The sequence below is a fragment of the Pan paniscus genome, chromosome 18 (assembly GCF_029289425.2).
Source record: "Pan paniscus chromosome 18, NHGRI_mPanPan1-v2.0_pri, whole genome shotgun sequence".
In the NCBI taxonomy this organism is placed as follows: domain Eukaryota; kingdom Metazoa; phylum Chordata; class Mammalia; order Primates; family Hominidae; genus Pan; species Pan paniscus.
Genome location: NC_073267.2, coordinates 33700597 through 33727335, shown reverse-complemented (window position 1 = coordinate 33727335; position 26739 = coordinate 33700597). Strand labels below are relative to the sequence as shown.

Genomic DNA, 26739 nt, shown 5'->3' with positions numbered 1-26739 from the left:
TGACCTCAAGTGATCTGCCCTCCTTGGCCTCCCAAAGTGCTGGGATTACAGGCATGAGTCCCTGAGCCCAGCGAGAACACTTTATTTTATTTTATTTATTTTATTTTATTTTTGAGATGGAGTTTTGCTCTTGTTGCCCAGGCTGCAGTGCAATGGCACCATCTTGGCTCACCGCAAGCTCCGCCTCCCAGGATCAAGAAATTCTCCTGCCTCAGCCTCCTGAGCAGCTGGGATTACAGGCATGCGCCACCATGCCCAGCTAATTTTGTATTTTTAGTAGAGACAGGGTTTCTCCATGTTGGTCAGGCTGGTCTCGAACTCGCGACCTCAGGTGATCCACCCGCTTCTGCCTCCCAAAGTGCTCGGATTACAGGTGTGAGCCACCGTACCCGGCCTTCATCTGTAATGTCTACTCAGCCTTCAAATCCCACCTCAAATGCCACCTCTCCTGGGAGGCCTGCCAGGCCCTCACAGCCTAAGTGAGGCTCCTGGGTTCTAGGCCCCAGGCCACACAGGCCCTTTGCAGCCCTCATTCTGCTTGCTTCTGCCTGTGTCCTCTCTTAGACTGTGAGCGCCACAATGGCAGGGAGCATGTTTGTGGCATGTGCCTCTGTGTCCCTGTGCCTGGGACAGTGCCCAGCAGCCAGAAGGACCTCCATATTTGGCATACTTCCTTTTCCTCTCCCAGGACGCCTCGTCCTGGCTCTGCCAGGGATGGGCTGAATGACCGTGGAAAAGTCTCTCTTGCTGTTTGTGTGTGTGTGAGACAGGGTCTCGCTCTGTCACCCAGGCTGGAGCGCAGTGGCATCATCATGGCTCACTGCAGCCTTGACCTCCTGAGCTCAAGGGATCCTCCCACCTCAACCTCCCGAGTAGCTGGGACTACAGTTGGGTAGCATCACGTCCCCCTAATTTTTAACATTTTTTGTAGAGGCGGATGCTTTCCATGTTGCCCAGGCGGGTCTTGAACTCCCAGGCTCACGTGATCCACCTGCCTCGGCCTCCAAAGTGCTGGGATTACAGGTATGAGCCACTGCACCTGGCCCTTGCTTGTTCTTTGGACCTCAGTAGCCTTCTCTGTTGAAGGAGGGAGTAGGCTGAGGCCCCCTGGCTCTGAGGCCCCCTGGCTCTTATGCCCTCTGGCTTGGTATTCTCCTCCCTGGCTCCCACCAGATCCCCTTCCCCAGCCTGGCTGTCTCAGCAATGCCTGTGACCCCCGGAGGCACCCACCTTGTACAGCACTATGAAAATGAGCAGCAGCAGCAGCAGCCCCCCGATTCCGCTCAGCACGTAGAGGTAGAGCATCTGCTTCTCATACACCACGTCAACCTTCATGACGACCTGGGAGCAGGGGGAGGGGAGTGCCGGAAAATGCCTTTTCCACCCCTGAAAGTCCCTGTGAACCTGGTTCCATTCCCCATCTCCTCCTATCCGGACTGCATCACCCGCCTGGAGTCTCCAGCTGCAGACCCTCTCCCTTTAACACGTCACCTATTGCAGTCGCTGCCGTGACTTGGCCAACACACACCTTAGGCAGCCCTAGGCCTTCAATGGCTTCCCTGGAATCGCACGCAGCTCAGCATTCAAAGCCGTCCAGAATCCAGCTTTTGCTTACCTGTTAGATGCAGCTTCCCTCCTCCCCTCTGCCTGTTAGCCACACTGAACTTCCTGCTCTTCAAACCTGCCCTGCCAACGCTCACCACAGAGGCCCCTGGCCTTGCCGCTGCCTCTGCTTAGAGCGCTCTTTCTTCACTGTCTGACTCTTGGCTTGGTAACTCCTTTGCTAAGTTGCCATCAGATTGATTTTTTTTTTTTTTGAGATAAGGTCTCACTGTGTTGCCCAGGCTGGAGTGCAGTGGCATAATCATAGCTCACTGCAGCCTTGAACTCCTGTGCTCAAACGATCCTCCCATCTCAGCCTCCTGAGGCACTGAGTACAGGCGTGAACCACCACGCCTGCCTCTGACAGATCCTTTTGAGATGAAGTCTCACTCTGTCGCCCAGGCTGGAGTGCAATGGTGGGATCTCAGCTCACTGCAACCTCTGCCTCCCAGGTTCAAGTGATTCTCTCACCTCAGCCTCCCGAACAGCTGGGATTACAGGCGCCCACCATCATGCCCGGCTAATTTTTGTATTTTTGTAGAGATGGGGTTTCACCATGTTGGCCAGGCTGGTCTTGAACTCCTCACTTCATGTGATCTGCCTACCTTGACCTCCCAAAGTGCTAGGATTACAGGTGTGAGCTACTGCGCCCGGCCTTGATTGAACTTTACTCGACATATAAGTCTACTACATCTCAGGCAACTCTGGGGTTGTGTGCCCACCAAGGGGAGAAGAAGCTTCTCCCAGGCTGATGGCTCTGGCAGTGGGAAGTTCTGACTCGCACAGAGCCCAGGAGCTCTCCCACATCTAGGTCTGCCCTGGGGCTCCTGGGCTCCCTCTGTTGCCTGTTCCTGGGGCTTCCAAGGAGGTGGAGATACCTGGGCCAGGGAGGCGTTGCTGCCATAGAGGTGGAAATGCTTGCTGCTGTTGAAGGAGATGGAGAGGGAGCTGCAGAGGCTGAACATGGAAGAGGCCTGTGGGAGCGGGGAAAGGCGTCAGAACCCGGGAGAACGAGGACAGAACCCACTGGCTTTTGCCCCCACCACAACACAGTGGGGAGGGGCAGAGAAGGGGTTCCAGGGGGGTGCACCCATCTCTACACAACTCTCTAATGTGGCATTCTTTTCTTTCTATTTTTTTTTTTTTTTTTTTTGAGATGGAGCCTTGCTCTGTCACCCAGGCTGGAGTGCAGTGGTGCCATCTTGGCTCACTGCAACCTCTGCCTCCCGGGTTTAAGGGATTCTTATGCCTCAGCCTCTCAAGTAGCTGGGATTACAGGCATGTACCACCACGCCCGGCTAAAGTTTTGTATTTTTAGTACAGACGGGGTTTCACCATGTTGGCCAGGCTGGTCTAGAACTCCCGACCTCAAGTGATCCACCCACCTAAGCCTCCCGAAGTGCTAGGATTATAGGCGTGAGCCCCGCCCCAGCCTCTACTGTGGCACCCTAATATGTCGCTCCACATTGTTGTAAGGAAAGCTTTTCTATAAAGAACATACAGGAACTATCCATAGGCCCATGGAAACAGCATTGCAAATATCACAGAAATCATTGTTCTCTTTCACCTGTGACTGTGTAAATGGGATTTTTCATCAAGATGGAAAAGAAAAATGGAGGCAGACTATCTGGTGGGAGCCCACCCACAACGGCCCCAGGCATTGGGGCCCCCACAGCAGCTCCACATCTCTTAGGAGCGGGGACTACCTCGATCTCTCCCACCAGCTCCAGAGTCCCGATCACTTGGACGAGGATCTCCTGCCTGAAGACAACAGGGCAGCGCAACAGGGCTCCGGGGAGACAAGGCTGACAAGGATGAGGAAAGCGGGGTCAGGGCGGCTTCATTCCGACCCGTGTACCGCCCAGCCCCACCGTCTCTCAGCTCACACGCCCATACCTCAGCTGCATCCGGGAGCCTCTCCAGATCCTCATAGTGGCAGGGCACAGGAGGCTCCTAGGAACAAGCGGCAGGTCTTCAGTTAGAGCCTCCCCAACCCAGATAAGACACTGGCATCCCAGCTTTCCCCTGCCCTGGCCCTGGCCCTGGGTGAGTTCAGACATCTCTGAGTCCAGCAGGACCTGAATTCATCCATCCTTACTCTCCATATACCCAGCCTTGCCCCCTTGATTTTTTTTTTCTTTGTTAGAGACAGGGTCTTGTTCTGTCACCGAGGCTGGAGTGCAGTGGTGCGATCATAGCTCACTGCAGCCTCAAACTCCTAGGTTCAAGTGATCCTCCTGCCTCTGCCTCCTGAGTAGCTGAGACCACGGGCACGGGCCACCATGCATGCCTGGATAATTTTAAAATTTGTTTGTAGAGACTGGAGTTGTGCTATGTTGCCCAGGCTGGTCTCAAAATCCTGGCCTCAATGGATTCTCCCACTTCAGCCTCCCAAAGTGCTGGGATTTGGGAGGCAGAGCCACCGCACCTGGCCAAGCCCTGCCCTCTGTACCCTCAAATGCACTCACCCCCAAGACCTGAGGAGGGTAGACCCTCCCTCTACAGACAGCACTCACCATCTGCACGCTCCACTGGTGTGTGATGGGCCCCTGGCTGGGAGGCTGTGGCACCCCAACCACAGCCTCCAGGGTGGGTATGTTGTGGTCGTGGATGGAAGGCTGGATCCTCACCTGGCACAGAGGACAAGGGATGCAGAGCCCTGAATGCCAGCCACCCCAGCTGCCCCCCAGACCCTGTGTGCCCTTGCACGCCTCTTCCAGTCCTCATTGGCTGAGTCCCCAGGGCCCTTGTCGGTTAGGCAGTGTCCAGTGACTAGGCGTGGCCAGCTTCCGTCCTCAGGGCCTTGCAGTGTGGCTTCCATGCTCTTCCAGCTTTCTCCGCCCAGCACGCTCTCACACACCCTGCAAGGGCCTGCTCTAATATTATCTCTGAAGGCTTCACTGACTGCCCAAGGACAGGGCAGCTCCCCCTCCTGGGCTCCCACAGTGTGCTCTGCGTCCCCAGCAGGACGGCAAAGGATCTGCTTGGATGTCTGCATCTCCACTAGACCATGAACTCCCTGAGGACAGGAGCCATTCTTACTCCACCTCCAATCCCCTACTGCTTGACACAGTGCCTAGTGTGGTGGCTCACACCTGTAATCCCAGCACTTTGAGAGGCCGAGGTGGGCAGATCACTTGAGGTCAGGAGTTTGAGACCAGCCTGACCAAGATGGTGAAACCCCGTCTCTACTAAAAATACAAAAATTAGCCAGGTGTGGTGGCACAATCCTACAGTGCTGGGTACTCCGGAGGCTGAGGCAGGAGAATTACTTAAACCCAGGAGGCGAAGGTTGCAGTGAGCCGAGATCATGCCACTGCACTCCAACCTGGGCGACAGAGTGAGACTCTGTCTCAAAAAAAAAAAAAAAAAAAAATTTCTGAGCACCTTTTATTAAAAAAAGAACTACCTGTGTTAAGGCTGGGAGACTCAGATATGTGTAAGAAAATGACACAGAAGTGGCACTAACAATGTCTCAGGAAGCAGGGAAATGTATCAAATTAGAAGGATTCTATCATTTATTCATTCAACGAACATTTGTGGACACTTGAAATACCAGTTAAATTAAAAAGGCCAAATGTCAGGGGCAGTATTTGAATTTGACTGTGAAAGATGGACAGGATTTTTTTTTTTTTTTTTTAGACAGAATATCACTCTGTCACCCAGGCTGGAGTGCGGTGGCACGATCACAGCTCACTGCAACCTCCACCTTCCAGGTTCAAGCGATTCGCCTGCCTCAGCCTCCCCAGTAGCTGGGACTACAGGCACACACCACCACACCTAGCTAATTTTTGTATTTTTAGTACAGATGGGGTTTCATCATGTTGGCCAGGCTGGTCTTGAACTCCTGACCTCAGGTGATCTGCCCACCTGGGCCTCCCAAAGTGCTGGGGTTACAGGTGTGAGCCACCGCGCCTGACCAGATGGACAGGATTTTAACAGATGAAGGTGGGAGAGGGCATCCAAGAAGAGACATGTGGGGAGCCAGGATGGCACCAGGTGAGAGGGATGTGGCTGGAAGGAGGGTGCCTGGGAAGGAGAACAGGAGCTGAGGCTGGAAAGGAAGCCCAAGATCACACTATGGGGCCTGGAAGGCTTGAGAGTGAGGAGTTGGAGCAGCATCAAGGAGGCAGTGGGAAGTCACAGAAGGTGGCAGAGGAAGAGAGTGGCTCCAGGGAGGTCCATCCCCTGCAGGCATGAGCTGGAAAGAGGCTGGGAGAGGCGGGTCATGGCCCATGTTGGGAGCCTCTCTCAATAGTCCAGTTGCAAGAAGGTGAGGAATTGGGTCTGGGCGGTAGCGGAAAAAGGACACAGACAACCAGACTCCAGGAGGCAGTGGGACAAAGCAGGAGGAAGGAGAAATTCACTCAGACACGTTAAGTTTTCCTTGAGAAAGAGATGGTGCTTTCAAAAGATTCCACGCAAGCCAGAGGAGATGCTGGCTTAGGGGAAGACAGCAAATTTGGTTTAGAATATGTTGAGACCAGGCCAGGCACAGTGGCTCACGCCTGTAATCTCAGCACTTTGGGAGGCCGAGGTGGGCGGATCACCTGAGGTCAGGAGTTTGAGACCAGCCTGGCCAACATGATGAAACCCTATCTCTACTAAAAATACAAACATTAGCCTGGTGTGGTGGTGGGCGCCTGTAATCTCAGCTACTCAGAAGGCTGAAGCAGGAGAATTGCTTGAATCCAGGAGGCGGAGGTTGCAATGAGCTGAGATTACGCCACTGCACTCCAACCTGGGTGACAGAGCAAGACTCTACCTCAAAAAAAACAAAAAAAGAAAAGAAAAAAGAAAAGGTAAAAATAAAGCACCAGGCACAGAACCTGGGTTTGGAGACTGGGCAGGATGCCAGCACCTAGCTAAATACCTAACTTAGAATAGGCCAGGTGCGGTGGCTCATGCCTGTAGTCCTAGTACTTTGGGAGGCCGAGGTGGGTAGATCACTTGAAGTCAGGAGTTCCAGACCAGCCTGGCCTACAGGGCAAAACTCCGTCTCTACAAAAAATACAAAAATTAGCTGGGCATAGGGCCAGGTGCGGTGGCTCATGCCTGTAATCCCAGCACTTTGAGAGGCCGAGGGGGGAAGATCATGAGGTCAGGAGTTCAAGACCAGCCTGGCCAACATGGTAAAACCCCATCTCTACTAAAAATACAAAAATTAGCCGGGCATGGTGGCACATGCCTGTAATCCCAGCTACTTGGGAGGCTGAGGTAGGAGAATGGCTTGAACTCAGGAGGCGGAGGTTGCAGTGAGCCGAGACCGTGCCACTGCACTCCAGCCTGGGTGACAGAGTGAGACTCCGTCTCAAAAAAAAAAAAAAAAAAAAAAAATTAGCTGGGCATGGTGGTGGATGCCGGTAATCTCAGCTACTTGGGAGGCTGAGACAGGAGAATTGCTTGAACTTGGGAGGCAGAGTTTGCAGTGAGCCGAGATTGCACCACTGCACTCAAGCCTGGGTAACAAACAGAGCAAAGAATAGTAGCTCATTCAATGTTGTTATGAAAAAGCAGGTTCTCTCTCAGCATCCTCCTTGCTCTCAAGTCCTGTGATTCTTGAAATAATGCATCCAGTGGCAGAAAGGAGTTAGCATATGCTGCTGCTGGAAGCCTGTAAGTGGAGGCTGTGACGCTCTAGAGAAAGGATTATTGAACAGTTGGATGGCTAGGATGAGTACTGTGTCTACTTGGTGCCTGCATCCTCAGTCCCCGGGATAAAGAATGAATGTGTGACCTATAAGGACCTTCCACATTGGGATTCATACCTGGTACATGTGCTTGACTTGGTGGATCTTGGGGCCTTTGGGGGTGAAACTGACATAGAGTGTGGAGTTTTCTTGGCTGCGGAGAGAGAAGGGCAGCGATGGAAGAACGAAGTGACAGCAACCCGGGCTCCAGGAAGCTTCTGAGCGCCCAGCCACTGTGCTAGGAACGGCACAGATACCATCTCATTCAATCCCTACCACAACCTGCTCTTTCCCAGAAACTAAGGCTCCTGGACAGGGCCAGCCTCTTGTCCAAAGCCCACAGTGGAGAGACAGGACTGGAGCCCAGGGAAGTGCGTCCAGTGGAGGCTATGTCCTCCCCACTGCGCACCACCTCACCAGTGTCTCCACTGTCCTCTGGGCCCTGCTCATCTCCTAGATAATTGTATCCACTGCTGATGCCCCTCGCACCCATCCTTCCAACACACACTGCTGGGTAACCTTCCCAACATCACTCTCTAGTCCTGCCACTCACCTGCTCAGCATTGGCCAACGGCCCCCTACTGCGAGGGAGGGTCAGGTCCAAAGCCTCCCATGTCCAGGCAGTCTCCTCACTGCTCCCCTGCACACACCTGCCCTTGGCTAATCCTGCCCAATCCCTGTCCCCCAGGTCTGCCCCACTGCTTCCTCCCTCCTTGCCTTTGTCTGGGCCATGGTCTCTGATGAGGACACCTAGGTTCCTTTTTAGCTCTTCCCCTAATGGCCTCATCCTCCAGACCCCAGTCCAAGCCGCACTTTCTCCACGAACCCTTCCATTTCTCCCCCAACCCACACTCATCTTTCCTGGCTCTAATTTCATGTCAGTATCATACTGTATGGCATTGATGTTCAAAAGCACTGGAGGCCAGGCGCGGTGGCTTACACCTGTAATCCCAGCACTTCGGGAGGCTGAGGCAGGTAGATCACCTGACTTCAGGAGTTTAAGACCTGCCTGGCCAACATGGCGAAACCCCGTCTCTACTAAGAATACAAAAATTAGCTGGGCATGGTGGCAGGCACCTGTAGTCCCAGCTACTCGGGAGGCTGAGGCAGGAGAATTGCTTGAACCCGGGAGGAGGAGGTTGCAGTGAGCTGAGATTGTGCAACTGCACTCCAGCCTGGGCAACAGAGCGAGACTCTGTCTCTTAAAAAATAAAAAAAATTTAAAAAGCACTAGAGACCTGAGCTCAGACACTGTCCCCGTCCTTCTCTGTCCTTCTGTAACTGAGCCAACTGGAAAAAGCCACTCGATTTTGAGTTTCCTTTTTTTTTTTTTCAGACAGGGTCTCACTCTGTCACTCAGGCTGGAGTGCAGTGGCATGATCTCGGCTCACTGCAACCTCCTCCACCCGGGTTCAAGCAATTGTCCTGCCTCAGCCACCTGAGTAGCTGGGATTATAGGTGACTGCCACAACGCTGAGCTAATTTTTGTATTTTTAGTAGAGACAAGGTTTCACCATGTTGGCCAGGCTGGTCTTGAACTACTGACCTCAAGTGATCCACCCACCTTGGCTTCCCAAATTACTAGGATTACAGGTGTGAGCCACCACGCCTGGCCAAGTTTCCTTTTCTATAAGCGAGAAGACCTGTAACAGGTTTTTTTTGAAATAGCAAAAAACGGACATAACTCCCTCCATTTTTGTTGAAGAGGCCTTTACCCATTCCTGCCCATAGGCTAGGATAATTTTAGAGCACTGAGATAACATGCAAAAACAGCTATCATGTAGTTTTTAAAACTAAGTCTGGCATTAAAGGGGACGTATGTAAACAACTAACTATGTTTTGTTAAAGATTTATAGAAGCACTGTGACCTGACCAAGGACCAAGAAGTTCCCAACCTCCTTGTATCCTCTCTGGTGCCCGGATGTCTGTACTAAGTTACCTCTTGATCTTAACCCCTTTCTCTTCCCCCTACCCTTAACATTACGGATGGTCCTTTAGAACACTAGTTCACTGTCTTCTCAATTGCCTAGCTTTCCAGATAAACCTGCCTTTCCTCCCACCAAATCTTGCTTCTTAAGTCTGGCTTTCAAGTAACAAGCAGCCAGACCAGAGTTCAGTTACAAACCCAACTAGCGATCCCCATGGTTCCTTCCTGCTACTGTGTTCTGAGAGTCACTGACTCTGTGTGTGCATGAGTTTGGGCTCTCCCACTTGACTGTAAGCTCCCTGAGGGCAAGGGGTATTGTGATAACTTTTCTCCTATCTCTCCTGGCATTATCGGCCCCCAGGAGGGGAGAGAATCTAGGGTGACTGAAACAGTCAGGAGCTTGGCTGGGCCTTTGGAGTCAGACAGGCTGAAGCTCAGACCCTGGCTTTAGTACTTCCAGCTATTGGACCTTGGGTAAGTGCCGGCCTTCTCTGAGCCTCAGCTTGTTCATTGGTAAAATGGAGAGCAGCACAGCTGCCTCACAGAGGTGCTGAGGGCTCCAGGCAATGTCAGCAACTGCGCAGTGCAGCTGGCCCTCAGTCTGATATAAAATTAGTGTTCAATGAGCTTTTTCTTCCATCAGTAAATGCTAATCCTTCCCTGAGCTCTTCCATGGCCCTCACATTTTGGAATGTTGAAAACTTTTGGGGTTGTGGCTGGAATCAGCTCTAATTACCCCAAGGGGCTCTAAGAAAGGAAGGAGGTTCAGAAGGAGAGCCCCAGGGGCAAAGTCGGGGCCCTGGGTTGGGAGGCTGCGGTGGGAGGGGAGGGTTGGCTGTCTGCTGGGAAGAACTTACTCCTGGATGAGGATGTTGATGGGGTACAGGATGGGGATGATGGCAGTGGCTGAGTTGTCCTCCAGGAGGTCTGAGTCCTCATTGTTACTGCATTGGGGCAAGGAAGAGGCCAGTGTTAGGAGAAGGGCTTGGCCAGGTCTGAGACCATGGCAGGGATGTGGGCGGGGCCTGCTCACCAGGTCACATTGGCGCGCAATTCAACCGAGTCCCCCCAGGAGCTGTTTACCAGTGTATTAAACATCATCTGCAGAGCAACCTGGCAGGAAAGGAGAGGGCAATGGAAATGGAAGGGTCATGAGGAGCAGCCTCACGGCCCCCACATCCGATCACCATCATCTCAGGGACCCCTTATCAAGTGCTCACTGCACCCCAAGCACTGAGCTAGGATTCTACCCATTGCAAAGATGAGGCAACCAAGGCTCCAGACGGTTAAGTTATGTCTATAAGGTCACAAAATGAATAACCCAATCCCAGCTTTGCCTGATTCCAAAGTCCAGGCTCTCAAACATGACACAGAACAGATTCACATACATTTCTCTTAGGTAGGGGCAAGGTACACCCTTCTTGACAATCACCTGCTCCCTCCTCCTGAGCCAAGAGCTCCCTGCCCTCCACCAGCTCAGGGCCCCTAGGCTGCTTGGTCCCTGGAGACTTGAAGCACTCACCGAGTGGCCTGCTTTGAAGATGGGAGAGCTCACATTGCAAGATAATGCCCTGGACAGAAGCCTGGACTCTTCAGGAAGCTCCTCGCAGCTCACAGGTATCTGGCTATGGGGCTGGGAGTGAAAGAAGGAAACAAGTTTGTTAATGAGCAAGGCCAAGTTTTCCCCAGAGGCCACCAGCCCTCCTGGCCTACCTCCCCCAGGGGCTCTGTCCCTGTCATGGAACCTTCTCAGCGGGAAAGGGCCCAAGAATCAGGGCTGCAGACAGAGGCTTAGTACAAAATAGTCACTGGAAGGCTGGGTAAGGTAGCTCACACTTGAAATCCCAGCACTCAGGGAGGCTGAGGTGGGAGGATTACTTAAGGCCAGGAGTTCGAGATCAGCCTGGGCAAGAGTGAGACCCCATCTCTATTAAAAAAAATTTTTTTTTTTTTTAAATATAGGATCTTACTCTGTTGCCCAGGCTAGAGTGCAATGGTGCGATCTCGGCTCACTGCAACCTCTGACTCGCAGGCTCAAGCGATCCTCCTGCCTCAGCCTCCTGAGTAGCTGGGACTACAGGGATGTGCCACCATGTCCAGCTAATTTTTGTATTTTTAGTAGAGATGGAGTCTGTGTATGTCACTCAGGCTGCTCTTGAACTCCTGGGCTCAAGAGATCTGCCTGCCTCAGCCTACCAATGTGCTGGGATTATAAGTGTAAGCCTCTGTACCTGGCCTACAAAAAATTTTTAAAAATGAGCTGAGCATAGTGGGGCGTGCCTGTTGTCCCAGCTATTAGGCAGGAGAATCACTTGAGCCCAGGAGTTTGAGGCTGCAGTGGGCCATGCTTATGCCACTATACTTTAGCCTGGGCAACAGAGTGAGACCTTATCTCAAAAATAAAAGTTGGGTGTAGGGGGGTAATTGCAACACTATTTATAATACTGAAAAACTGGAAGTGCTCAAACAGGTCAAAGAGATAACAACGGCTCAGTAAAGTGTGGTACAATCAAAGAAGAGACTATCGTGAAAATTTTAAAATGCCACTACCTCTATACATTCAGTAACCATTTAAAAAATGAGCCTGATCCTGGGCTAAGCATTATTAAACCATTCATCTTCATCCCAATTTTGTAAAGGACAGATTTCAGTCTCAGACTGGGAAGGAAACAGATAAGGAAATAGAGGTTCAGGGAGGCTAAGGGACTTTCCCAAGGTGTCATAACTGGGTAACAGTAGGGATCCGTAAGAACTTGAACACAGAACTGTTTGACTCCAGTTATTTTCTCTCTCTCTCTCTTTTTTTTTTTTTTTTTTTGAGATGGAGTCTTGCTGTTGTCACCCAGGCTAGAGTGCAGTAGAGTGATCTTGGCTCACTGAACCTCCACCTCCTGGGTTCAAGTGATTCTCCTGCCTCAGCCTCCCAAGCAGCTGGGATTACAGGCACATGCTACCACACCCAGCTAATTTTTGTATTTTTAGTAGAGATGGGGTTTCACCATGTTGCCCCGTCTGGTTTTGAACTCATGACCTCAGATGATCTGCCCACCTCAGCCTCCCAAAGTACTGGGATTACAGGCGTGAACCACCACACCCAGCCCAGTTTTTTTTTTTGTTTTTTGTTTTTTGTTTTTTTTCCTGAGACAAGGTCTCGCTCTGTCGCCCAAGCTGGAGGGCAATGTTGTAATCATAGCTCACTGCAGCCTCAAACTCCTGGACTCCAGCGATCCACCCACCTCAGCCTCCTGAGTAGCAGGACTACAGGCACACCCCACCACACCTGGCTAATTATTTAATTTTGTGTAGAGACAGAGTCTTGTTCTGTTGCCCAGGCTAGAGTGCATTGGCACGATCATAGCTCACAGCGGCCTCGAACTCTCGGGCTTAAGCACTTCTCCACCTCAGCCCCCAAGGTAGCTGGAATTGCAGGTGCGCACCACCACATCCAGCAAAGAAACATTTAATGTTGCTGTATAAGAATAATTCGGTTTGGTGCAGTGGCTCACGCCTGTAATCCCAGCACTTTGGGAGGCCAAGGCGGGTAGATCACCTGAGGACAGGAGTTCAAGACCAGCCTGGCCAACATGGTGAAACCCCATCTCTACTAAAAATATAAAAATTAGCTGGGTGTGGTGGCAGGCGCCTGTATCCCAGCTACTCGGGAGGCTGAGGCAGGAGAATCACTTGAACCCGGGAGGCGGAGGTTGCAGTGAGCCGAGATTGCGCCATTGCACTTTAGCCTGGGGGACAAGAGCAAGACTTCGTCTCAAAACAAAAACAAAAACAAAAAATAGGCCAGGTGCGGTGGCCCACGCCTGTAATCCCAGCACTTTGGGAGGCCGAGGCAGGTGGATCATGAGGTCAGGAGATCGAGACCATCCTGGCTAACACAGTGAAACCCCGTCTCTACTAAAAATACAAAAAATTAGCCGGGCGTGGTGGTGGGCGTCTGTAGTCCCGGCTACTCGGGAGGCTGAGGCAGGAGAATGGCGTCAACCCGGGAGGTGGAGTTTGCAGTGAGCCGAGATCGAGCCACTGCACTCCAGCCTGGGTGACAGAGCGAGACCCCGTCTCAGAAAATAAATAAATAAATAAATAAATTTAAAGAAAATAAAAAAATAAAAAGAATAATTCAAGTGTTCATTGACAGATAAATAGGTAAAATATGGTCTATGCATAAAATGGAATATTATTCAACCTTAAAAAGGAAGGAAATTTGGCCGGGCACACTGGTTCACACCTGTAATCCTAGCACTTTGGGAGGCTGAGGTAGGCAGATCGCTTGAGCTCAGAAGTTTGAGACTAGCCTGGGGAACATAGTGAGACCCTCTCTCTATTTAAATTTTTTTTTTTTTTTGAGATGGAGTCTTGCTCTATCACCCAGGCTGGAGTGCAGTGGCACAATCTTGGCTCACAGTAGCCTCTGCTTTACAGATTCAAACGATTCTCCTGCCTCAGCCTCCCTAGTAGCTGGGATTACAGCCGCACACCACCTCGCCTGGCTAATTTTTGTGGGTTTTTTTTTGTTTTTTTTTTGAGACGGAGTTTCGCTGTCGCCCAGGTTGGAGTGCAGTGGCGCGATCTCGGCTCACTGCAGGCTCCGCCCCCTGGGGTTCATGCCATTCTCCTGCCTCAGCCTCCCGAGTAGCCGGGACTACAGGCGCCCGCCACCTCGCCCGGCTAATTTTTTGTATTTTTAGTAGAGACGGGGTTTCACCGTGTTAGCCAGGATGGTCTCGATCTCCTGACCTCGTGATCCGCCCGCCTCGGCCTCCCAAGGTGCTGGGATTACAGGCGTGAGCCACCACGCCTGGCCAATTTTTGTATTTTTTTAGTAGAGACAGGGTTTCACCATGTTGGCCAGGCTGGTCTCGAACTCCCGACCTCAGGTGATCTGCCCGCCTTGGCCTCCCAAAGTGTTGGGATTACAGTTGTGAGCCACCGCACCCAGCCTGAGAGGGTAAACCTGGTACCTCGGATCATACAGCTCGAGGCTGGGAACCCAGATATGACCCTAAGACCCCTGTCCACCCGCAGCTGCCCATGTGTTCAGGCTGTCCTGGCTGCCTGGGGCTCAAAGAAGGGGGCAGTGTCTGCCGAACAGATGCCCGCAGGCAGGCGCTGTCGTCTCACCCACCTTCAGCATCTCCACCTTGCGGAAGGAGAGTCCCGGGGGGAAGTGCAGGTCCAGCTGGACCCAGTAAGCATCTTCTTCCAAGTTACTCAGGCTCAGCTCCACAGAGAGGCTGGCAAAAGCAGTTAGACGCAGGGCTCTGGATCTGTGGGGGATGATCAGGGAAAGATGGAGGAGGGAGGATCAGGGTGGGGAATATCAGAACTGAGGGATCTGGTGGGCCAGAAATAAATAAATCAAAACCAATCATCTTTTATGCTCAGTCTTTTTTTTTTTTTTTTTTTTTTTTGAGATGGAGTCTCACTCTGTCACCCTGGCTGGAGTGCAGTGGCGCGATCTTGGCTCACTGCAAGCTCCGCCTCCCGGGTTCACGCCATTCTCCTGCCTCAGCCTCCCGAGTAGCTGGGACTACAGGCGCCCACCACCATGCCCGGCTAATTTTTTTTTTTTGTATTTTAAGTAGAGACGGGGTTTCACTGTGTTAGCCAGGATGGTCTCAATCTCCTGACCTCGTGATCCGACCGCCTCGGCCTCCCAAAGTGCTGGGATTACAGGCCACCGCCCCCGGCTTTTTTTTTTTTTTTTTTTTTTTTGAGACAGAATCTCACTCTGTAGCCCAGACTGGAGTGCAATGGCACAGTCTCGGCTTACTGCAACCTCCACCTCCAGAATTCAAGCAATTCTCCTGCCTCAGCCTCCCAAATAGCTGGGATTACAGGCACGTGCCACCATGCCCGGCTAAGTTTTGTATTTTCAGTAGAGATGGGGTTTCACCATGTTGGCCAGGCTGGTCTCAAACTCCTGACCTCAGGTGATCTGCCCGCCTTGGCCTCCCAAAATGCTGGGATTATAGGCGTGAGCCACCGTGCCGGGCCATGCTCAGACTTTCAGTTTTACAATTCTTGCAATCTCATTTACTGATGACTCATAGGAGTTCCATGAGGGATTTGCTTTTTATTTTATTTGCTTTTTATTTTTTAGAGATAGGGTCTTGCTCTGTCACCCAGGCTGGGGTGCAGTGGTGCTTACTGCAGCCTCAAACTCCTAGGCTCAAGCGATCCTCTGCCTCAATCTCCCAAGTAGCCGGGAATACAGGCATGAGCCACCATGCCCAGCTAATTTTTAAATTTTTTTTTTAGTGACAGGGTCTTGCTATGTTTCCCATAGCTGGTCTTGAACTCTTGGCCTTAACGAATCTTCCCCCTTTGGTTGGCCTCCTGAAGTGCTGGGATTATAGGCATGAGCCCCTGAGTTCAGCCTCAAATTTCTCAGAAAAGGAAACTAAGGCCCAAGAGAGGGAAGTGGTGTCTGCAAATGACATATCTGGTGAGTGGAGTGGGGGGTCTTAAAACAGAGTGGATGGGAGGCTGGAGGGGGGAGGCCTTACTGACCTTGCAGGAGAGAAGGACACTCTCAAGTTTGCCTCACACTTCTTGTCCTCCCCACAGTTCTTCTCAAAAGGGATCTGAAACGCCAAGAAGAAAGGAGTAAGAGGCTCAGATCAGGAGGGACTTGTTCCCAGGCCTCTCTGCCTGCCCCTTCTCCCCTCTTACCTCCCAGGTTTCCGAGTGCAGGGAGGGTCTCAGGATGGGCGGTATGTCCTTGCCCTGCTGAGCGAGGGGTAGTGGGCAGGATGGAGAGAGGAGAGATTAACTGAGGCAGCAGACTTCATGAAGGAGAGCTGGAGGGGCAGGGGCTTAGCTCAACTGGGCTGGCTGTGGTTGGCCCTGCCCAGGAGCCAGCTGCCTTTCCAGGGCTGCCCCACTCTGCTGCCTCAGCCTACTGCCATTTGTGCAGTCTTACTCTGCTGGCAGCTCTTTTTTTTTTTTTTTTTTTTTTAAAGACTGTCTTACTCTGTTGCCCAGGCTGGAGTGCAGTGGCGCAATCTCTGCTCACTGCAACCTCTGCCTCCTGGGTTCAAGCAATTCTTATGCCTCAGCCTCCTGAGTAGCTGGGATTACAGGCATCTACCACCACGCCTGGCTAATTTTTTAAAAATATTTTTAGTAGAGATGGGTTTTTGCCATGTTGGCACACTGGTCTCGAACTCCTGGTCTCAAGCAATCCACCCCCCTCAGCCTTCCAAAGTGCTGGGATTACAGGTGTGAGCCACAACACCTGGCCGGTTCTTTTTTTTTTTTCTTCTTTAGAGACAGGGTTTCGCGCTGTTGCCTAGGTTGGAGGGCAGTGGTGCAATCATAGCTCAATAGCTCACTGCAGCCTCAACCCTCTGGCTCAAGTGATCCTCCCTGCTCAGCCTCCCAAGTAGCTGGGACTACAGGGGCGCACCATCACAATAACTAATTTTTTATGTTTTGTAGAAAGGGAGTCCCACTATGTTGCCCAGGCTGGTCTCAAACTCCTGGCCTCAAGTGCACCATCACACCCGACCAGTCTTTGTATTTTTAGTAGAGATGGGGTTTCACCATGTTGGCCAGGCTGGTCCCGAACCCCTGACCTTAAGTGATCCACCCACTTCAGCCTCCCAAAGTGCTGGGATTATAGGAGTGTGCTGCCCGGCCATGGGCGGCTCTTCTTGCCAAATGGATTTCTCTGATAAACTCCCCACCATCCCTAGCCATCTCTTCTTACCGCCCTTTGGTCCCTCGGTGTCCCTTCCTCCTCCCAAAGAGAGAAATTCAGGGAAACATTGATGGGGGAGATGAGGTCTTGAACACATACCTGAGGGTGATAAGAATACAGCCTATGTCATGAATCTAACTTTTACCGCACTTCCGATTATATGTATACCTTGTCAGCATTTTACAAGTGATGAAATTCTGGTAGTTCTTTGTCTAAGACCCTACCAGTATTGAAAATCCATTGACTACATAGCAGGTGTGTACAGCACACCCAGGGGGCTTCTCAGCACAGTTATCATCCCTGAGCCCCAGTTCCCCAGCAGACATCACTAATCAATCCCAGCACTTTTCCCCCACTGTGTCCTAACTGAAGCCCCTGAATTTTGACCTAGGCAGCCATTATCAAAGTTTGCTTAAGAAAATTTCAGAATAACTAGAATATCCTAGTTCTAGAATTTTGTTCCTTGAGAATAGGGCTGGGTCTTAGTCATTTGTTATTACCAATGCCTGACACTGGCATTTTGTAGGCACTCAAATTGTTTTTCACCTGAAGGTTCTACTAGCCCTAAGAGGTAGGTATTATTACCCCAACATTTAAAATAAGGAAAATGAGCTCTCCCTTCCTTCCTTTTCTTTCTTCTCTTTTCCTTCCTTCCCTCCTTCTTTCTTTTTTTTTCTTTCTTCTTTTCCCTCCCTCCCTCCTTGCCTGCCTCCCTCCCTCCCTCCCTCCCTTCCTTCCTCCGTTGTCCTTCCTTCCTTCCCTCCTTTCTTTCTCTTTCTCTTTCATCCTCCCTCCTTCTGCCCCCCTCCAGAAAAGAAAAAAAAAAAAAAAAAAAGAAAATGAAAGCTAAAAAGGTGGCACAGTTGTCCTAAGAACTTGGAGTGACAGTCAAGATTTGAACCCAAATCTGTCCAAATCCAAAGTCCAGGATCTTTCCACCATGTCACACTGCTTTCTTTTCTGGCAAATTTATGTTTAAAATGTCTAAATCTTATAAGAGGTGGAATGGGAGTAGGCAGAGGGGCACTGAGTAGAGGTTTGAATGAAATAGAGGGTGAGTCGATAATTGTTGAAACTGGGTGATGAGGACCTGGGGATTCATTAAACTATTTTTTTCTAGTTTTGTATGATTCATATTCTCATAATAAAAAGTTTAAAACAGGCTGGGTGCAGTGGCTTACACCTGTAATCCCAGCACTTTGGGATGCCGAGGTGGGTGGATCACCTGAGGTCAGGAGTTTGAGACCAGCCTGGCCAACATGGTGAAAACCCATCTCTATCACAAATACAAAAATTAGCCGGGCATGGTGGTGTTCGCCTGTAATCCCAGCTACTTGGTAGGATGTGGTGGGAGAATTACTTGAACCCAGGAGGCAGAGGCTGCAGTGAGCCCAGATCATAACAATGCATTCTAGCCTGGGCAACGCAGTGAGACTCCATCTCAAAAAAAAAAAAAAAGTTTAAAACAAACTTCAAATTCTTATGTCCCAATCCTATACTGTCTTATATGAATTTTTTTTTTTTTTTTGAGATGGAGTTTCACTATCATTGCCCAGGCTGGAATGCAATGGCACAATCTCAGCTCACTGCAACCTCCGCCTCCTGGGTTCAAATGATTCTCCTGCCTCAGCCTCCTGAGTAGCTGGGATTACAGGCGCCTGCCACCACACCTGGCTAATTTTTTGCATTTTTAGTAGAGATGGGTTTTCACCATGTTGACCAGGCTGGTCTTGAACTCCTGACCTCAAGTGATCCGCCCACCTCAGTCTCCCAAAGTGCTGGGATTACTGGCATGAGCCACCATGCCTGGCCTTTTATGAAATATTTAAGAGAACATAACAATTTGATATCAATCCCTTTCTTTTTTTTTTTTTTTTGAGATGGAGTCTTGCTCTGTTGCCCAGGCTGGAGTGCAGGGGCGCGATCTCGGCTCACTGCAAGCTCCGCCTCCCGGGTTCATGCCATTCTCCTGCCTCAGCCTCCCAAGTAGCTGGGACTACAGGCCCCCACCACCACGCCCAGCTAATTTTTTGTATTTTTAGTAGAGACGGGGTTTCACCGTGTTAGCCAGGATGGTCTCAATCTCCTCACCTCGTGATCCGCCCACCTTGGCCTCCCAGAGTGCTGGGATTAGAGGCGTGAGCCACCGTGCCCGGCCATATTAATCCCATTTTTATACAGGATTGCTTATAAGCAACTGAATCTGGGTATTTCAACAGTTGTTCAAACTTTATTGTTTTGGAGACAGAGTCTCATTCTGTTGCCCAGGCTGGAGTGCAGTGGCACAATCACAGCTCATTGCAACCTCCACCTCCTGGGTTCAAGCAATCCTCCTGCTTCAGCCTCCCAGGTAGCTGGGACTACAGGTGCGCTCCACCAAGGCTGGCTAATTTTTTGGTGTTTTTTGTAGAGAAGGGGTCTCGCTATGTTGCCCAGGCTGGTGTTGAACTCCTAAGCTCAAGCAATCCACCTACTTCAGCCTCTCAAAGTGCTGGCATGAGCCACCGTGCCTGGCCTGTTTAAACTTTTTTGAAACCTTTTTTTTTTCCATGTACCATACATGAGACTTAATTTAAAAACTTTAAAAAATACCCTAAGTTTTTCTGGGATGCATGATATGTACCTGGCAAATAACAACATACCATGATGATTGAATATTCTGTAAAAATTAAATATTTTAATATTTCTTTTTTTTTTTTTGAGATGGAGTTTCACTCTTGTTGCTCAGGCTGGAGTGCAATGGCACGATCTCGGCTCACTGCAACCTCCACCTCCTGGGTTCAAGTGATTTTCCTGCCACAGCCTCTCAAGTAGCTGGAATTACAGGCATGGGCCACCACGCCCAGCTAATTTTGTACTTTTTTTAGTAGAGATGGGGTTTCTCCATGTTGGCCAGGCTGGTCTTGGACTGCCAATCTCAGGTGATCTGCCCACCTCGGCATCCCAAAGTGCTGGGATTACAGGTATGAACCACCGTGCCCAGACAAATATTTTAATATTTCATAATTAAAAATTATGAAAGCTGTGTAGCAGCATTAATATATAATGTATGAAAAGAGTAGGGAAAAATAGTAACTACATTGCCATTGTAATCATGTTAAAAATGCCCATAAATATATTAAAAAGTAGAAGCTGCTGGGCACGGTGGCTCACGCCTGTAATCCCAGCACTTTTGGAGGCCAAGGTAAGAGGATTACTTGATGCCAAGGGTTTCAGACCAGCCTGGGCAACACAGCAAGACCTTGTCTCTACAAAAACTTTTTTTTTTTTTTGAGATGGAGTTTCACTCTTGTCGTCCAGGCTGGAGTGCAATGGCACGATCTTGGCTCACTGCAACCTCTGCCTCCCGGGTTCAAGCAATTCTCCTGCCTCAGCCTCCCAAGTAGCTGGGATTACAGGCATGTGCCAACACACGCAGCTAATTTTGTATTTTTAGTAGAGATGGGGTTTCACCATGTTGGCCAGGCTGGTCTCGAACTCCTGACCTCAGGTGATCCACCCACCTTGGCCTCCCAAAGTGCTGAGCCACCGCGCTTGGCCTACAAAAACATTTTTAAAAATTATCCAGATGTGGTGGTGCATGCCTGTAGTCCTAGCTACTCGGGAGGCTGAGGTGGGAGGATCATTTGAGCCCAGAAGTTGGAGGCTACAGTGAGCCATGATTGCATCACTCCACTCCAGCCTGGACGATAGAGCAAGGCCCTGTCTCTAAAAAAAATTTTTTAATAAAAAATTTAAAAAATTAAAAAACTAGAAGCAGCCAGGCACAGTGGTGTGCACTTGTAGTCCCTGCTACTCAGGAAGCTGAGGCAAGAGAACCTCTTGAGGCCAGAAGTTAGAGTCCAGCCTGGGCAACACAGTAAGACCCCCATCTCTAAAAATATAAAATATGGCCGGGTGCAGTGGCTCATGCCTGTAATCCCAGCACTTTGGGAGGCCGAGGTAGGAGGATCACCTGAGGTCAGGAGTTCGAGACCAGCCTGGCCAACATGGTGAAACCCCAACTCTACTAAAAATATAAAAATTAGTTGGGCATGGTGGCACGCACCTGTAATCCCAGCTACTCGGGAGGCTGAGGCAGGAGAATCGCTTGAACCCGGGAGGCAGAGGCTGTAGTGAGCCGAGATCATGCCACTGCACTCCAGCCTGGGCGATAGAGCGAGACTCTGTCTCAAATAAATAAATAAATGAATAAATAAATAAATAAATAAATATAAAATAGGCCAGGAGTGATGGCTCATGCCTGTAATCCCAGCACTTTGGGAGGCCAATGCAGGCAGATCACCAGAGGTCAGGAGTTCGAGACCAGCCTGACTAACATGGTGAAACCCTATCTCTCCCAAAAATACAAAAATTAGCTAGGCATAGTGGCAGGTGCCTGTAATCCCAGGTACTCGGGAGACTGAGGCAGGAGAATTGCTTGAACCCAGGAGGCGGAGGTGGCCGTGAGCCGAGATCGTGCTGTAGTAATTGAGACCGTGCCACTGCACTACAGCCTGGGTGACAGAGCGAGACTCTGTGTCAAAAAAAAAAAAAGAATATATATATATATATATACACACACATATATATATATACACACATATATATATATAATTTTAAAAAAACACTAGAAGAAAATATGCTAAGGGTGTTATTACTACCATTGCACAGGAGAGGAAGTGACAGCACAGAGGGATGGAAGTGACGTGTCACCCACTGGACAGTGACGGAGCTGAGCCTGCCCCTGCAGGTAGCTCATCCCAGAGCATTGGCGCTGGCTCCCTTACCGGGAAATGAAATGAGAAGTCAGTGCATGACATGCTGGTGGTGACAGCTATATTCCTTCTGAGTTCATGTCTCCCTCCTGGGAACAACCCCCGTCTTCTGGTCCGGTGGCCATCCAGCTGCAGAGTGTAAGTGAGATTGGCAACCAGGCGGCCTGGGCAGGGCGGAAAAGGCAACAGTTGAATGGTGGGGGATCCCAGGCCATAAGCCTGGATTTGGGGCGGCAGCTGCCCTGGGAGCAGGAGGAGAGCTCTGACCTTGGAACTGGGGGATGAGAGACTTGATCTGGAAACAGATTGTGATATTAACTCCTTCTTTCATCTTGTTACTGGTTGAATAGGAGCACTCCACTTCATGCACTGGGATCTCGGCTGGAGAGAAGGACATCAGGGTGACCACATCCACCACGGGCCGGGAGCTGCAGGGCAGAAGGCAACCAACTCTCTCCCTCCAACCCAACTGCACGTCCCCCCTCAGATGTGGGGCTCCCGCCAGCAAAGCCAGAGAACTCTCCTTCCCTAAAGCAGACCTCAACATGTCACTGTCTCCTCTTAAGGAAAATAATAATGATACTTTTTATTTATTTATTTTGAGAGAGGGTCTCACCCTGTTGCCCAGGCTGGAGTGCAGTGGCATGATAACAGCTCACTACAGCCTTGGCCTCCCAGGCTCTAGTGATCCTCCCACCTCAGCCTCCCAAGGATCTGGGACCACAGGCATGTGCCACCACACCTGGCTAACTTTAAATAAATTTTTGTAGAGAAGGGACCTTCCTATGTTGTCCAGGGTGGTCTTGAACTCCTGAGCTCAAGCAATCCTCCCGGCTTGGGCTCCCAAAGTGCTGGGATTATAGGCATGAGCCACCATGCCTGGCCAATAATGGTGATAACTAATTAGGGCTCCCAGTTCATTCTAGCAGCCTCTGACCCATTTTCCATGAAGAAGAGAAAGCTCTTAGGAAGAGAAATCATAGTGAGTTACTTTCATGCTTATGTTTAAGCCTTCAGTGATGCTTGCATGAATTTTATTATGCTTCATAATAAAGTTGCAGCTTTTGTTGTTGTTAGACTGAGCCTCGCTTTGTTGCTCAGGCTGGAGTGCAGTGGTGCAGTCATAGCTCACTGCATCCTCACACTCCTGGCCTCCAGCGATCCTCTTGTCTCAGACTCCTGTGTAGCTGGGATTATGGGAGTGAGCCCCAGTGCCTGGCTCCTATTTTTTTTTTTTTTTTTTGAGATCCGCCTCTTGGGCTCAAGCAATTCTCCTGCCTCAGCCTCCCGAGTAGCTGGGATTACAGGCGCATGCCACCTTGCCCAGCTAATTTTTGTATTTTTAGTAGAGATGGGGTTTCAACAGGTTGGCCAGGCTGGTCTTGAACTCCTGACTAAGCCCCCCGTGCCTCCCATTGAAGATGTACACAGCCCCCTGCTCCTCCAGAGGGGCCCCCACAACCACGTCCACCTGACCTCAAATGATCCACCCGCCTTGGCCTCCCAAAGTGCTGGATTACAGGCATGAGTCATTGCGCCCGGCCTATTTATTATTTTTTTGTGGTAGGATCTCACTCTGTCACTCAGGCTGGAGTACAGTGGCATGATCACAGCTCACTGCAACCTCGACCTCCCAGGCTCAAGTCATCCTCCTGCCTTAGCCTCCCAAGTAGCTGGGCCTACAGTCATGCACCACCATACCTGGTCAATTAAAAAAAAAAAAGAAAAGGGCTGGGCACGGTGGCTCACTCTGTAATCCTAGCACTTTGGGAGGCCGAGACGGGCGGATCCCTTGAGGTCAGGAGTTCAAAACCAGCCTGGCCAACATGGCGAAACCCCGTCTCTACTAAAAATACAAAAAAATTAGCAGGGCATGGTGGTGCATGCCTGTGATCCCAGCTACTTGGGAGGCTGAGGCAGGAGAATAGCTTGAACCCAGGAGGTGGAGGTTGCAGTGAGCCAAGATCGCACCACTGCACTCTGGCCTGGGCAACAGTGCAAGACTCTCTCTCAAAAGGAAAAAAAAAAGTACAGATGGTGTCCCACTGTGTTGCCCCGGCTGGTCTCAAACTCTTGAGCTCAAGTAATCCTCCTGCCACAGCCTCTCAAAGTGCTGGGATTACCCACATGAGCCACCACACCCTGTTAATTTTTTTTTTTTTTGAGGCGGAGTCTCACTCTGTCACCCAGGCTGAAGTGCAGGGGCGCGATCTCGGCTCACTGCAAGCTCCGCCTCCTGGGTTCACGCCATTCTCCTGCCTCAGCCTCCTGAGTAGCTGCGACTACAGGCACCCGCCACCACGCCTGGCTAATTTTTGTATTTTTAGTAGAGACGGGGTTTCACCGTGTTAGCCAGGATGGTCTCCATCTCCTGACCTCGTGATCCGCCCGCCTCGGACTTCCGAAGTGCTGGGATTAGAGGTGTGAGCCACCGTGCCCAGCTGCCACACCCTGCTAATTTTTAATTATATGTTTTCCAATATGTAAACTGTCTCTGGGATTACAGGTGTGAGCCACTGTGCCTGGCCTGGAAGACCATATATTAAAAAAAATAAAAATTAGGCCATGCATAGTGGCTCCTGCCTGTAACTCCAGCACTCTGGGAGGCTGAAGAGAAAGCATAGTTTGAGACCAGGAGTTTGAGATCAGCTGGGGCAACAAAGTAAGTCCCCATTGCTACCAAAAAAAAAAAAAAAAAATTAGCCAGGTGTGGTGGTAAGCACCTGTAGTCCCAGCTACCCGAGAGGCTGAGGTGGGAGGATCGCTTAAGCCCAGCAGTTCGAGGCTGCAGTGAGTTATGATCATGCCACCGCACTCCAGCCTGAGCAACAAAGAGAGACCCTGTCTCTAAAAAAAACCAAAATAAATAAATAAAATAAAATATAAACAAAACAGGATAAGAGCTGGGGTCATCTGGTGTGACCTGGGAGCCCCATCTCACCTCAGCACGATCATCTGGCTCTCAGCCCCCACAGCCACATCTGCCAAGCCGTCCCCTTCAAGGTCCTTCACCCCATGGATGGAGCGTCCAAACCACTGAATTCCTGAGAGCACTTGGGTCCCTTCTATCCGCTGAGAGCAAGAAAGATATTACCACTAAGCTGAGGAGAGGTAGGTTGGAGGGAGGGAAGGATCGGGCTGGGGAGTGGGGTCTGGGCTTGGGGGCTTAGGGCACCTGAGAATGGAGTGTGATTGGCAGGCAGCGTACGTCACCTGACTTGGCTGGGGACTAAGCCCCCCGTGCCTCCCATTGAAGATGTACACAGCCCCCTGCTCCTCCAGAGGGGCCCCCACAGCCACGTCTACCAGCCCATCGCCGTTGATGTCTGTCAGAGCAGTGATGGCTTCTCCAAACCGCCCGAGTGGGTAGCCGGGGTCCCCCTGCAGCTCTGAGACTTCTTCAAACCCCAACTAGGAAGTAGCAAGAGACAGGTCACACCCAAGTCACTCAGCATGCTGTCACAGAACAACTGAGTGAAGAATGCTGAAGAAACGTAAGATGGGGTCCCTCACAGAATTGGAATGGTGCTGTTAGACTAACCAGGGTTCAAGCACCAGCCCAGCCTCTTACTGTCCTCTTACTGTGACCTTGTGGTTTCCCCTACTGAGCTTGGGGTTTCCATTTATATATATATACATTTTTTTGATAATTTTTTTTTGAGATGGAGTCTTGCTCTGTCGCACAGGCTGGAGTGCAGTGGTGCAATCGCAGCTCACTACAGCCTCGAACTCCTGGGCTCAAGTGATCCTCCCACCTCAGCCTCCCAAGTAGCTGGGACTACAGGTATGTACCACCACATCTGGCTAACTTTAAAATTTTAATTTATTTATTTTTATTTTTGTAGAAACAGGGTCTTGTCATGTTGCCCAGGCTGGTCTTGAACTCCTGGCTTCAAGGAATCATCTTGCCTCAGCCTCTCAAAGTGCTGGGATTACAGGCATGAGCCACCGCACCCCAGGGATTCCCATTTATAAAATAAAGCTTGTAGTATCTCAGCAGGTGGTCATGAGGAAAGGGAGGTCGTATCTATAAAAAGTTTGGCGCTGCCTACCAGGTGCAGCGGCTCACGCCTGTAATCCCAGCATTTTGGGAGGCCGAGGCGGGTGGATCACCTGAGGTCAGGATTAGAGACCAGCCTGGCCCACATGTCGAAACGCGGTCTCTACTAAGAATACAAAAATTAGCTGGGTGTGGCGGCAGGCACCTGTAATCCGAACACTGGGAGGCCGAGGTGGGTGGATCACCTGAGGTCAGGAGTTCGAGACCAGCCTGACCAACATGGTGAAACCCCATCTCTACTAAAAATACAAAAATTAGCTGGGCATGGTGGCACATGCCTGTAATCCCAGCTACTTGGGAGGCTGAGGCAGGAGAATCCTTTGAACCTGGGAGGTGGAGGTTGCAGTGAGCCGAGATCGCGCCACTGCACTCTAGCCTGGGCCATAAGAGCGAGACTCTGTCTCAAAAGAAAAAAGAAATATTGGCACTGGACCCTGCATACAGTCTTTCCCCAGTGAGGATTCGCTATTGCCTCTCTGTCGTTCTAAAAGTTTGATCGCCACGTGACCAGACAGAGAACGCCTTCAGAATAACTGGGAGCTGCGAATCTCTGCTGCTCTCCCTCCTCCCTCTCAGCTCCAGATCCTGGCCCCACCTGTCTTCTCTGGTAGATAAACACCCGGCCTCCTCTCTGCTCCCCATAGAAAAGTGGGGCACCAATCAGCAGCAGCTCTGTCTCCCCATCTTGGTCCATGTCGACGCCACACAGCTCCCCACCGAAATAAGAGCCAATCTGTGGGGAGAGGCAGGTGTTTGGGGAAGCGCCTGTGGGAACAGCAGGGGTTGGCAGGGAGATACCTGTACTGTGTTCATCTTGTGCCACTCCCTCAAATGCAGGTTCCAATCTTGGATCCACCCCTAGTCTATGTGCATTAAGACAAGGTGGGCTCTTTGAGGTTCAGTTTCTTAAACTAGAGAGGGAGATGACAGGGCTTACCTCTGTGTGTTATGAGGGACAAATGTGATCATGTTTAGCACAGGGGCTG

At 50.7% G+C, this 26739-nt stretch overlaps 1 protein-coding gene across 4 annotated transcripts in view; it reads right to left on the bottom strand.

Annotated features, from left to right (window-relative positions):
- ITGAL (integrin subunit alpha L) overlaps positions 1 to 26739 on the bottom strand; it is a 51204-nt gene that overhangs the window by 2736 nt on the left and 21729 nt on the right. For 3 of the 4 annotated variants that reach the window (XM_034940064.3, XM_034940067.3, XM_034940066.3), the window contains exons 13-30: positions 26349 to 26486; positions 24907 to 25104; positions 24635 to 24765; positions 21961 to 22121; positions 21706 to 21857; positions 16946 to 17035; positions 15907 to 15963; positions 15745 to 15818; positions 14357 to 14498; positions 10742 to 10852; positions 10253 to 10332; positions 10077 to 10163; positions 7371 to 7446; positions 4119 to 4232; positions 3499 to 3555; positions 3309 to 3407; positions 2481 to 2576; positions 1231 to 1341 (exon numbers count right to left, since the gene is read on the bottom strand). In XM_034940064.3, coding sequence (XP_034795955.1) covers positions 1231 to 1341; positions 2481 to 2576; positions 3309 to 3407; positions 3499 to 3555; positions 4119 to 4232; positions 7371 to 7446; positions 10077 to 10163; positions 10253 to 10332; positions 10742 to 10852; positions 14357 to 14498; positions 15745 to 15818; positions 15907 to 15963; positions 16946 to 17035; positions 21706 to 21857; positions 21961 to 22121; positions 24635 to 24765; positions 24907 to 25104; positions 26349 to 26486 — 1974 coding nt within the window. The remainder of the gene's footprint in view (positions 1 to 1230; positions 1342 to 2480; positions 2577 to 3308; positions 3408 to 3498; positions 3556 to 4118; positions 4233 to 7370; positions 7447 to 10076; positions 10164 to 10252; positions 10333 to 10741; positions 10853 to 14356; positions 14499 to 15744; positions 15819 to 15906; positions 15964 to 16945; positions 17036 to 21705; positions 21858 to 21960; positions 22122 to 24634; positions 24766 to 24906; positions 25105 to 26348; positions 26487 to 26739) is intronic. The other variant, XM_034940065.3, reaches the window with a different exon arrangement.